At 41.4% G+C, this 14,225-nt stretch overlaps 1 protein-coding gene across 1 annotated transcript in view; it reads right to left on the bottom strand.

The window, feature by feature from the left end:
• Positions 1-14,225, bottom strand: part of CDH23 (cadherin related 23) — a 2,828,172-nt gene that overhangs the window by 1,893,894 nt on the left and 920,053 nt on the right. The window contains exons 10-11 of the mRNA XM_086919477.1: positions 4,877-5,065; positions 2,750-2,755 (exon numbers count right to left, since the gene is read on the bottom strand). Of these exons, the coding sequence (XP_086775603.1) occupies positions 2,750-2,755; positions 4,877-5,065 (195 nt within the window). The remainder of the gene's footprint in view (positions 1-2,749; positions 2,756-4,876; positions 5,066-14,225) is intronic.

Raw genomic sequence — 14,225 nt, 5'->3', positions numbered from 1 at the left:
ACAAGTGCAATAACTGGTGAGGAGGAACTATACCCCAAACCCCCATGATTATTATTAGCAGTCCAAGAATGGAAAACCTGAGCAGGCAAGAAGCTGAATTGAATCTTGAGGGTGAGATGGAAATAAGTGTGAATGGCCTCAAGGTTATCTCATGGAATATAGCAGGATTGCAGGGTAAATTAGAGCAGGCGGATTGGGGCAATTTTGTGGATGACCATGAGATCGGTTTATTCCATGAAACCTGGGCTTTAAATAATTTGCACAAAGTTGGCTTTATATCATATAGTGAGCCAGCAGTGAAAGGTGTGAGAGGTAGACCATCAGGGGGCATGTGTATATGGGTGGGTATACACATAGGGTTCACTTTGAAGCGCTTAGACACCCATACACCGGACATCCTTTGTATTCTCCTCTCCAAGGTAAACTTTCCCAACCTGGCAGTTATTAATGTCTATTCTAGGCCAGTTAAATACAGGTGTACATCGCCAACTTTGGATCATTTGACGGCCTTACTTGCTACTCTCTCGGGGAATGTATCTTTCATAATAGGTGGCGACTTTAACTGCCACTTCGAACGCTTAAATGGTCTGACACAACCGATCACATCAGAGGAGGATGCAACACTATCAATCCCGGCAGCCAATGCTTATCCAATAAGGGGATGGACCCCTTTGGTCCTTCAAATGACATCCCTAACACTAACATACTCGCTGAGGGTCTGTAACGGCGGGTTTCCCGACGATAATCCGGGCCACTATACATATAATAAGCCAGCCCAGGAATCGATAATAGACTATATTCTCATTAAGATTGAAATGTGGAACAAAGTACAAAAGTTCTGCGTTTCTCCGCGGGTTGAAAGTGACCACAATTTGTTGGTCCTAACACTTGAAGCACACGTACCAGAATTGGGGCAAGCTTTAGAATACAACCATCCTGACAATCTAATAGTGGTAGAGGGAGGCCGAAGCATCCGCTGGGGTGTAATATGCCAGTCTGAAGACACCATAGTGGAAATGGATTTAAGTGTCATCCCAATGTTTGTAAAGGCAAGTCTTCTCACAGTCGAAGGTTACTGTGAGGAAGATAATCTGGAAATAGGAAGAGTTCACCAGGATTTGGTTGAAACTTTGGCACCCTTTTTTTATATCAATAAATTAAGTGAGAGTAAACAACTAAGAGGAAAAAGTCCTTGGTATAATTCGGCATGCAGAGATGCGAAAAGAGTTCTCCTGACATGCCTTAGAGAGGGCGATAGGACAAGTATTAGGGAAAGTAGGTCTTTTTTTAAACAAACGATCACATCTGCGAAAGCAGATTGAGAATTGAGAAGATGGCAGGCAATTAAAAATGCCTTAGACCATAAAGACACCAGATGCTTCTGGAATCTGGTCTGGACGAGCTGAAGGCTAGTCTACTATGGAGCCTAATATTAGTGAGGAAGCCTGGTGCCTTCATTTTAAAAATCTATACTCTAGCTATAAAAAATAAAACAAAGTCTGACTGGGAATATATGCAAACCCCGAATTTTAGCTCCACATATGGATGTTCTGATCTGTACTATAGCTGAGGTATCATCTGCAATTAAGAAGGTATTACCAAACAAGGCCCCTGGGTTTGATAGAATCCCTGGGGACCTGCACAGAAGTGAACAGGCAGTGTGGGCCCCATACTTTCAACTACTTTTTAATGCGATCCTTAGTGGACTGTCCCCCCCCCCCACATGGGCTGGGGCGGAGATTATTCCAATTTATAAAAAAGGTTCTCCAATTGACCCTCTAAACTATAGACCCATTAGTCTCATTGAGTTGTCCCAAAGAATATATGCTAGCGTCCTACTGGCCAGACTCCATGAATCAATGGAGGATCATGATATCTTAACTCTCCTTCAAGCCGGATTCAGAAGTAGAATCTCGACCATAGATCAGTTGTTTAGGTTACAACTGATCTATTGGAAGCATATAGTACTTGAGGGTGGAAGATTGTATCTCACATTTGTGGATCTAAAATCTGCCTTTGATATAGTGGATCGCGGCCAGTTGTGGGCCATTTTGTTAGATATGGATGTCCCACTGTATTCATGCCATCAGTTTAGGTGCCTCCATGAGGGATCCTTTGCTAGGGTGAGGTTCGGCAAGAATGGTAAATTGACATGCCCCGTCCCCGTAGAAAAGGGGGTGAGAAAGGGTTGTGTGCTTGCACCTGCTCTGTTCTCCCTCTTTCTTAACGGATTGATTGAAGACCTTCTTGCTGTCAAAGATATTGACCCACCAAAACTGGCAAACCGCAAATTTCCTGCATTGATGTTTGCGGATGACACCCTGCTCCTCTCTAAATCACCCATGGGGATGCAGCGTGTCTTAGAGGAATTCAGCCAGTGTTGCAAGAGGAGGAATCTGGTGGTTAACATTAAAAGACAAAATATATGGTTTTTAACGCGAATTCCACCAATTGCCCACACCAATAATGGATGGCAGCCCTGTAGATAGGGTTTCCATCTTTGACTATCTTGGACTTACCTTAAATGATAAAATGAGGTGGGAACCACAAATTAACAAGGCAAATTTAAAGCTAACCCAGGCCATTGGAGGGATTCTTAAATTGCATAAAACTTTGTCTCAAAAGGATATAAGCCCACCATTAGAGATTCTTAAAATACAAGCTAGGGGATCTACCCTATACGGGGCAGAACTGTGGGGCCATTCTCAAGTGAAGACTCTCACAGTAACCAAAAATGGTTTTATAAGACAAGATTCTAAGCCTCCCAAAAAATACTCCCCTTGTACCACTTAGAATGGATCTGGGCATCTGTACTATAGAAGATCTAATATTGGCGCGCCCATTAATGTATTGGTGACACCTCTGGAGTACCCCAGAACTGGCCCATTATAGGGATGAATTCAAAGTGGTACTGTCTATGTTGGGGGCGGGTAGGATCCCCTGGCTGGTTTTTATCAGGGACACTTATGGAGCAATAGGTAGGGAAGATTTATGGACCAAACCTGAAATTTCATGTGTGGACATTTCAAAAAAGTCCTTAGCATGTTCCGTGAAGGCATATAAGTTGAAACGCACTGTACAGACTGTTGATCCCTCTAGTCTAACTTACTGGTTCCTTGATTTTAAGTGCTAATATAAATTTGAGCAAGTGATAGACACTATGCAACCTGTCTTAGCAAAAAAACTGTATCTGCAATTTAGATATGGGACCCTAATTTAGATATGGGACCCTGCCATTTAACGCTCGAACAAATAAGTAGGGAGGCACTTTAGGTTGTCCTTGCCCAGGGTGTCTAATGGAGGAAGAAACCGTGATCCACGTGGTTTTCTTCTGTCTGGCATACAAGAGTCCACAATCTAAGTGGGTGATCCAACTCTGCAGGAACCTGGGCATTAGAAACTATACAGAAATTTACAGGATTTTAAAAACAGACACTGACCCGGTTTTTACTGTTGTGATCTCAAAATTTTTATTTGCAATGTGGTCAAAGCGTAGGTATCTTCTTGACAGCTGCAATGTGAGCGCTGGACACCCGTACCTTGTTTATGCTGTACAAGAATTATGTGAGACTTAATGACAGCTGTATTGTGAGCTCTGGACACTCGTAGTTTGCTTATGCTGTGCAAGAATTATGTGAGACTTATTACAGATACCTATACACTTGCTATACGATAAGGATTGAAACAAACTATATGATTGATAGTTGAGGAAGACTGTTAGTCACTTCTTAATATGACATTTTTATCTGTTTTAAAATTTTTGATATTAACTTATACTTTTAGATATTTTTATACTTCCCATTTTGATGTATTTTACTGGCCGAATTCCCTAAAAGTGAGGCCACACTTGCTTAAGTGCTATGTATTTTTGCATTTGTGAATGGACTATTCCTCTGATTTTCTCAGTAGCTTGTTTCTCTGTTTTTATGTGCTTTTATGGCTGTAATAGCCAAAATAAAGTTTAATAAATGAAATCAGTATTCAGAAGTACATATTATTGCTATCAACTTGTCAACTTTACACAAATTCATCGCCACAAATAATACATGTTGTAAGCAGAAATGCAGGTTCTATTTTGTACTTGGTAAGTTGGATATAAACTTGCATTACACTGACATGATCTGCTCTGTCTTGAACCACCTATCAAATTGGCTTAATTGATCATGCTGTCGGCTAAGAATTTAGGAATTGTGTTCAATATAGGGGCAGCCCTTAAATCTCATTTTAATTCAGTGGTAAAAAAAAGTGGTTTCCAAAAGGTGGGAAAACTGAAACAGATACTTTCTCTCCTGAGTTCTGTTCCAGAAAAATTGAGTTACTTGTAGTGCAGCGGTCAATTGGACTTCTAAAATTCAAAGTATTGTGGCTTGCCCAAATCTCTGCTACCTAGACCTCAAAAGACCCAAAATGAGGCCAGTTTCTCATAATGGGCCTCGCCAAAATGGATTATGTCTTTGAAACAATGAGGCCACTCACTGGCTCTTGGTCACTTAGAGATGCATTTAAGAATTGTGTGCATTACATATAAAGACTTACGCAACAGGCCCCAGGTTACCTTTTTGCTAAGATCACTCCATACAAGCAAGTAGGGGAACATTATTAAAACTTTGTCCACCCTAAAATTAATAATGAACACTGAGAATTTGGATTTAGTCATAGAGAGATCCTCACTGTGGAACCCAAAATGAAAATATCTGGAAGGCACTCTCAAGGAGAAGTGAGAGTAGCTCAGTGGAGAAATGCATCTACTGCAAGGATCTGTGTTTAAACCCACGGTCGCAATCCAGAGGGCGATACACTGAGTACAACTGAAAATAATCTTCCATTATTCGACAATAGAGGAAAAAGATCTCCACGGGCAGGAACGTGGGCTTACCTCATCTCTGTCGTGCACTTCGATATACAGGGGCAGCGCAAAGCCCACCTGGGCCAGCTCGGGGATGACCACGCTGTACACCGAGCTGTTGAACTCGGGTGCGTTGTCGTTGACGTCCATCACCAAGATGTTGAAAAATGTGGTCACTGTGGCATTCGAGGGGGTGCGGTCATCATTCAGCTCTGTCGCCTGAAAGGAAGAGCAAATTGTGAATTTAATGAACCTGTTAGCAAAAGATGAATAACATTCAATGCACCTGCAGAAACAGTCCTCATTCCCAGAAATGACTAGACGGCTGTTGAACCCACTGCAATATACATGTGTCTGGGTCCTGTTCAAACAAGATAGAAATCCAAAGCAAAAGATGGCAGTGAGTATAGGTAAGTATTATTTGTTCTATTTTATGTCGCAGATCCAGTGTCTGAACTTTGGCGTTTATTTTTTATATTTCTTTCTTGGGTGTGATGGCTTACTCTGCAGCCAGGATGGCCAGCTTAGGCCTAGCGGACCCAGTCCATGCCAGATCCCTAGGGTATTCATATAAAACACGTCACGCATCTGTGCCGTAAAGGTGGTGCATTGCTGGAGTTGCGTCGCAAGTGCGATGCAGCTCCAGCAAGGCTCGGGGGTGCCCTATCTGTCCAATGCGGCGTCAAGCCTTACGCCTGCTTCAAGCAGGCGCAGGGTTTTGACGCAGCATTTGTCTAAAAGTGATTGAGTGAAATCTTGTAGATTTCACTCAGCCACTTTTGCGAGGCGCACCTGCCCCGGAACGCCCACCCTGCGCCAGAACGCCCACATGTGGCGCAGGGCTTTACAACGTGACACATCTGCCTAGATGCGTCACATTGTAAATGGGTCACAGGGATGCGCCATGTTTATGCCGCCATTGTGTGACGCAACAGCGGCTTAAACGTGGCGCAAGTCCGACATTAATCTGCCCCTAACTACCTTGGGGCGCTATACTAGTCACTGAACCAGTTCTGCCAAACTACAACCCTGCATTGCGGAGGATAGAACTAGGGATAGGTCTAACTCAGGTAATTTGCAGTAGTGTAACTTGGTAAATAGACATAATATCGAATCCAAAATATCGTTTGGACAAAATATCGAGTAAAAAATATAGACTAGCCAAAATATCGACCAGACATAATATAGACTACAAAAATATCAAGTAATATCGATATTAATAGCCAAAATATCGAATCAAAAATATAGACTAGACATAATATCGACTAGATAGAATATAGACAAAAAAAATCGAAAATAAGGTCGTTTGTAATATTTTTTAATAATTGTGTAATATAAATCTGTAGCGGGTTGTGGGTTTATAGGGGAATAGGGTGGGAAGTAATTTAATTATAATTAATTAATTATGTAAATTAATATTAATTGTTAATTAATTATTAATTGGTAAATAATTAAAATATAATTGGTAAAAAATAATAATTGATTAATAATTAATTTTTAGTAAATTAATTTCTGTAGCGGGTTGTGGGTTTATAGGGAATAGGGTGGGAAGTAATTTTATTATAATAAATTAATTATGTAAATTAATAATAATGGTTAATTACTTATTAATTGGTAATTAATTAAAATATAATTGGTAATTCATTCTAAATATTTAATTGATAAATAATTAATAATCAGTAAATTATTTTCTGTAGCGGGTTGTGGGTTTATAGGGGGATAGGGTGGGAAGTAATTTTATTATAATTAGTAAATTATGTAAATTAATAATTGTTAATTAATTATTAATTGGTAAATAATTAAAATATAATTGGTAATTAATTATAAATATTTAATTGATAAATAATTAATATTTAGTAAATTGTTTTCTGTAGTGGGTTGTGAGTTTATAGGGGGATAGGGTGGGAAGTAATTTAATAATAATTAATTAATTATGTAAAATAATTAAAATTGCTAATTGTTAATTAATTAATAGTCATTTTAACCACTACGCTATCCAGCGCTTTCCCTACTGTTGCATCCATTGGAGTGGGAATAGTAATTTTAACCCCTACGCTATCCAACGCTTTCCCTACTGTTGCACCCACTGGAGTGGGAATAGTAATTTTTACCCCTACGCTATCCAACGCTTTCCCTACTGTTGCACCCACTGGAGTGGGAATAGTAATTTTAACCCTTACGCTATCCAATGTTTTCCCTACTGTTGCACTCTTTGGAGTGGGAATAGTAATTTTTACCCCTATGCTATCCAGAGCTTTCCCTACTGTTACACTCTTTGGAGTGGGAATAGTAATTTTTACCTCTACGCTATCCAGCGCTTTCCCTACTGTTGCACCCACTGGAGTGGGAATAGTAATTTTTACCCCTACGCTATCCAGCGCTTTCCCTACTGTTGCACCCACTGGAGTGGTAATAGTAATTTTTACCCCTACGCTATCCAACGCTTTCCCTACTGTTGCACCCACTGGAGTGGGAATAGTAATTTTTACCCCTAAGCTATCCAACGCTTTCCCTACTGTTGCACCCACTGGAGTGGGAATAGTAATTTTTACCCCTACGCTATCCAACGCTTTCCCTACTCTTGCACCCACTGGAGTGGGAATAGTAATTTTTACCCCTACGCTATCCAACGCTTTCCCTACTGTTGCACCCACTGGAGTGGGAATAGTAATTTTTACCCCTAAGCTATCCAACGCTTTCCCTACTGTTGCACCCACTGGAGTGGGAATAGTAATTTGTACCCCTACGCTATCCAACGCTTTCCCTACTGTTGCACCCACTGGAGTGGGAATAGTAATTTGTACCCCTACGCTATCCAACGCTTTCCCTACTGTTGCACCCACTGGAGTGGGAATAGTAATTTTAACCCCTACGCTATCCATCGCTTTCCCTACTGTTGCACCCACTGAAGTGGGAATAGTAATTTTTACCTCTACGCTATCCAGCGCTTTCCCTTCTGTTGCACCCACTGGAGTGGGAATAGTAATTTTTACCCGTACGCTATCCAACGTTTTCCCTACTGTTGTACCCACTGGAGTGGGAATAGTATTTTTTACCCCTACGCTATCCTGCGTTTTTCTACTGTTGAATTCACTATAGTTGCTACAATAAATTTTAACCATTTTGCTATGCTACGGTAAAAATATTATATATGTTTAGTTAATAATATGTATTTATATATATATATATATTTATTATTTTTGTTATATATTTTTGTAATTTACATTAATTTTTTATTAATATTACATTTCTTTAATCATTTTAACTAAGTTTATATTAAATATATTTATTATTATATTAGTTTTAACTTAATTTAAAGACATATAAAAAAAACGATATTTTGACAGTCTATATTATTTACAGTCGATATTTTAGAGTCAATATTTTTGTACTTACCTGTATGAAGATAGAAACTCGATATTTTGTCCCTCGATATTTGTCATCGATATTTTTGTAACTCGATATTAATGGGCTCGATATTATTTCAGTGATCCGTGTAACTTCTCAAAATGACAGCAAAATGACATGAGATTATGCGGGTAGCATAACCCAGCATTTAGCGCTATTTTCTCAGGGCAAAATACACCCTTGCTTACAAAATGGGCCAGAGGATGCATTTGACGTTGATCGCACTAAATGCAACAGAACACTAACACAAAACACTTACTCTCACTGTTTGTTGTTTTTGTACTCCTGCAATAGTATTTTGGTAATGTTACACATAGTGATGCCAAACGGGTGTAATCGCATAATTTTGGTTAATTTCGTGTCAAAAGAATAATGCAAAATTACAGAAATTTCTGTGATTACTCCAGCGCTGTTAAAATTTCACCGGCCCGACCTAGATATGGACAGCAATTTTACGTTGAGTTCATCACTGTAGGGCCTGTCTGCATCAAGCGATTCTAGTGTTTTTTCTGCACACCTTGTCCGCCAATAATGATGCCCACAACTCAACAGTGACTAATTACAGCATGCAACAGAAGATTATAATTAGGATATTCCAGGAGACCCCTCAACCAGATGCAGAGCTCTTGTGCTTTGGAGTATGCCAGCAGTAAGTGTTTAAAGGGAGCGACAGGCTAAATACCATAAAACGGCAACAATCCATGTTGGGACCAGCACCACACTTGGACTTTGGTACTGATGCAAAAGATCCACCGCCGTACAGGCTTGTTCACTCTTGGCATTTTGGTTGACATTGTATTGATTCTTTATTGCTTGATTAACAAAAGTCATTGCAATTGTGGAGAAGTGTGGCTCAATGATTAGAGCAGCAGACCTTGATGCAGAGGTTTAGCCTGGTACCAGGGTTCAATTCCCCACCTCGGCAGGTCTTGGGCTCAAAAATTCCACGGACCTGATAATTCTCGCCTCGGTGCCTATTCCAATCATGGGTCCCACACTGCAACTCTGGGCAATAGCTTGCTTAATCTCCACAATGGCCCCCACAACGCTAAGGATGCCTGGCCTCCACCTTGGGGGTGCCCAGGAGTGGACGCCTCACAGGGAAAGCCAGGATGGGTTCCACAGCGGTATTCGTACAAGCGCCTTGAGACCCTTGCGGGTGAGTAGTGCGCTATACAAGTATCAATTTACATTTCAATTAAAACAATAAAAAGAAGCACATGACATGTTACAATTAATGCCGCTCGCATTAACTCCACGCATCAAGGTCCTCACAAGCACCTGCTCCTTGAATGCATCTGATGGATAAATACTCACTGGATTTCACACTCCTTATGCACAAATCACTAATCTTATAGCCACAGACACAGCATGCACACTCATATCTGAAGACCTCTCAGGAATCAGGGAGACAGTCAACCTTACAATATCCAGAACTCCTTTTCACAGGCTTTGAGGGTGAGATACAAGTGTACAGACCACAGATTGGGAAAACAGAGAGATACAAACAGCAGATGTTCAAGCCCACCCCTTTCAGGCGTCGTTCTGAACCATATCAAAAAAGATACCCTTTAAATCCGTCTCTTAAGTTTTGGGCTGAGGACAAATACTTTATCCATTCAACCTGCCTCCTAGAAATTTCAGTTTGATACCTCAAATCTGCCCCCTGCCCCTGAAAGTGAGACACCCCTTACTATACTGGTGTTCTGGAATGCACGTGACACCTTTATTAGGTATGAACTGACACGTGAACAGTGCCAGTGTCTGTGACAGATACCCAGGGTGACACCCATATAATATTAAAGCCACTCTTGGAATCTGGATGGTAAGAAAACTTATGATTAGACCCCTAATCGCCATGGCCCGTGCAGGACTGTCTCGGGGGCCAGGCCCAGAAAGCCGATAGGAGCCAAGTGTTTAGGGCCCTCCAGCATGTTTAATTGGCCCAGTCTGCTTCCTCCACCTACAGGCTCACTGCTGTCATCGCTCACAGGGGGAAGATTGTTCGACACTTTGCGAACCCTTTCATAGTGCTATCACCAGATGAAGAGCCCTTTTATGAGCAGGCCTCCTAGTATCAGGTGATTTCAATGGACCATTCCAAAACGTCTTAGTGAGACCCTCTGAAAGTTCTGAGGGAGTCCACATAAGCCACAAGTCCTCTCTCTCTCTCGCTTTCTGTCTTTCTCTCTCTCACACAGACACACACACAAACACACACCCACCCACCCACGCACGCGCACACATACACACAATTGCCTTAGCTTCCATTGTGTTCTTTTAAGTCACTAGTTTCCAATCACTATTTTCTGTAAAAACAAAAAAACACAAATTAAAAAAAAGCCAGTATCCTCTCTTGCTCTGCAGCTGGCTCTAAGAACTGCACTCACCAGATCAGGATCTCAGCAATACATAAATGGGTATATTTTCTTGCATGAACCGTTTCCTGTTACCAACAGTCTCAATGACTTTCCCAGACTGACCGACTTTGACTTCTGACCCTCTCTGCACTGCGGTGTAGGTCATTCTTGCAACCCGAGTGAAGATTAGAGCTTTCAACTCTACCGGGATGTATGACGTTACAACGCATACTTTTACCACACATACCATTACAACGCAGTATTTACAACGCATACCATTACAACGCATAGCGCTTTGGGGTGCTGGATAGTGAATAGTTTAATTTACTATTCCAACTCCAGTCCCCGTGGACACTAGGGAAGGTGTTGGATAGTAAATGAAACTTATTCCCTATCCTAGAGCGCCCCCCAGCGCAATGCCTTGTAATGGTTTGCGTTGTAATGACTGCGCTGTAATGGTAGTGCGAGGTAAAAGATTTGTTGTAAAGGTTGTATACCACTCTACCGACCTTGTAGTTTACATGCAAAGAAGTAAAGCACCATTCTTCTTGTAATCAAGACAAAAGAATCATTTCAAACATTTCCCAGATATCTCTTCTGCCCGAAGGCAAACAATCTGTAAACCTAGTTCAAACTTCATATTTGAATTGGCACTTTGCAAAGTAGACACGCGAACATAAATAGCATATTTCAATGATATGAAAATAACAGCATGTTAAAACATTCGAGAAAATGATGGTTAATTTAATGTTTCAAATTCTAACAATGCACACACAGGTTTTAGACACTATGAGCATCTAATGGAAAAACAAAAAGAGCTGTATTGCTCGAAATAATGTCAGAAATGGCAAGCACTCCAGGCTGCACTCCAGTCTACCAAATCTTTGCTCATTGTATTGAGTGTTTCACTTTAGACTGGAACCAATCATATACACATCAGCCTTGGTCCCACCGGAAAAGCTTTACCACGCCTCCTCTGCATGGGAACAGGAAGAATCCCAGATGTGTCTTTGGACCACATCACTGAAGTGTAGATTGAGGCCTCTGAACAGTGGTGAGCTATAGGTGTCCCTCCTGGGCATAGTGTTCCATGTAGGCGAACTCACTTGAAAAACTAAGAATCATGAATGGAGTATTTCGGTAATTTAAGTCACTAGAATCATGAATGGAGTATTTCGGTAATTTAAGTCACTAGAATCATGAATGGAATATTTCGGTAATTTAAGTCACTAGAATCATGAATGGAGTATTTCGGTAATTTAAGTCACTAGAATCATGAATATAATATTTCGGTAATTTAAGTCACTAGAATCATGAATGGAATATTTCGGTAATTTAAGTCACTAGAATCATGAATGGAGTATTTCGGTAATTTAAGTCACTAGAATCATGAATATAATATTTCGGTAATTTAAGTCACTAGAATCAGTAATTTAAGTCACTAGAATCATGAATATAATATTTCGGTAATTTAAGTCACTAGAATCATGAATGGAATATTTCGGTAATTTAAGTCACTAGAATCATGAATGGAATATTTCGGTAATTTAAGTCACTAGTAGTTATTCTGGGCTGAATCTCGGCCCATCATGTTTATGAAGGGCCCTTCTTTGCTGGGTCGCAGACTGCTTCAGATACTGTTCTTGTGTTCATTTGTGTGGAATCTTGGTATTCTGGGCTCCCTAGAACTTTGGAGAAGTACAGCTTGGGCCTTGTCGTTCGTGTGTCACAGGTTCAACTGTCATGGGTGACACTGGAGCCAATCTAGGGGAGGAAGGTGTTAGGACGTAATCGTATCTCAAAGCCAAATTGCTCGTTAGGCCCAGATGAATAAAGGACACGTAAAGATCCTCAGGGTGAACACATAAGACCATAATTTGGGAGGCAAAGTGACCAATGAGCAGGATAGCTGAAGAACCACAGCACACCTCGGTAGAATGAGAGCAACACTCGAGTGTGTCCCTGGGATATTTTATTAGTACCAAGGAAAGAGGGTGGAGATGGGCCCAAGCTCCTAACGGGTCGGGTAGTATCTACGGAGAGCAGATCCTGATTGGGATGTGCCAACAAAGTTAAAGTAACTAAGGTTTGTGAAGGGAGCACCTTTCCTAGACATGTAAACATACTGGGAGTAGTTCACTTGCATGCAGGGAGGTCCTTCAATGCTCTTTGTTGGTGATGGAACTAAAATGCATTCAGACACAATGATGGAGCTGTTTCATTCTCAGCACGCAGAGGAGGGGATATCTCCACGGATGGGACATTCGGCAGGCAGTGGAGGGGATATCTACAATGAAGGGACCCTCAGCAGGCAGTGGAGGGGATATCTACAATGAAGGGACCCTCAGCAGGCAGTGGAGGGGATATCTACCATGACAGGACCCTCGGCAGGCAGTGGAGGGGACATCTACACTGAAGGGACCCTCAGCAGGCACAGGAGGGGATATCTCCACTGATGGGACCTTCGACGGGCAGTGGAGGGGACATCAACACTGACGGGACCTTGAGAAGACAGTAGAGGGGATAAGTACACTGACGGGAACCTCAGCAGGCAGTGGAGGGTGGCAGAGTCTGTAAAGAACCAGCCTTCAGAAACATGGCAGTTTCCTGGGGTGCAGTGCTAGTTGCCCCTGGACCCCAGGCTGCCCCATGCTGATCTTGTTGAGGTCAGGATCTTCAATGGAGTGACGTTTGAGCTTTTATCTTCTGTCCTTAGCAGCTGGTCCAGCAGCTAAGGACTGTGCAGTAAATGCAGAGCAGTGTAAACCAAGGGGTGCAAGCCATTCAGACTATGACAGGCCTCCCTCGATGGAGATGCTGCTGGGGCTTCAGTCTGTCTCAAGAAGAGACAGAAGGCGGAAGAGTTGCTGCAGGGAAGGGCATGTCTAATTTGCTGCATTCATGCTTAGGTTACTATGACAATATGTAGCCAGGTGGGAGAGACAGGCACACAGACAGATCTCTGGAGGAAAAGGGTCCCCCTCATTACAGGCAGTTTCTTCACTTACATGACGGAGCCACAAGGCCTCACCATTCTATTAGGATATTAGCATTATATAATCGAACTTCCCACTCTGAAATATCGTGTTAATGGGTTACAGCATGTTTTATGATGCCTGCAAAAGAACGTGTCATTTGCATGGATAATGCATGTAGAAAAATGCTAATAAAATAAAACATTATTTGAAACATCCTGAAAGATAGATTTTCCTCTGACTTACTGTGAATTTTTAGCTGCATGTGTCTGATGTAGAATCGTGAAAATAGATCTATTTTTCTTAATACGATAGTATTCGTATAAGCAGATGGCATCGCCTGCCTTGAGCATTTTGGACGACAAAAAATACAAAGGGAAATTTTCTTGGAAACGCAAGTAATGCAAATATATGCAAACATGAAGCACAAGCCATTTTTCATGTGATGTTTGCTGTTTTCTTTCTCGTTTTTGATGGCACTTCTTGTGTTTTCTGGTGTTTTCTATTTTTTTGCTTTTTTGTTTCTTCCAATTGACTTTGTTCACGTCTCTCTAGCTCGGATGTATGCGGCGACTCAAACAGAATTGGTGGTCATTTAGAGTTTGGTGGATGTGCGGTATGGGCCGAAAGCCGCAG

This window comes from Lissotriton vulgaris, chromosome 5, assembly GCF_964263255.1.
Source record: "Lissotriton vulgaris chromosome 5, aLisVul1.2, whole genome shotgun sequence".
Taxonomy (NCBI): Eukaryota; Metazoa; Chordata; class Amphibia; order Caudata; family Salamandridae; genus Lissotriton; species Lissotriton vulgaris.
This window is presented reverse-complemented; position numbering and strand designations above follow the sequence as displayed.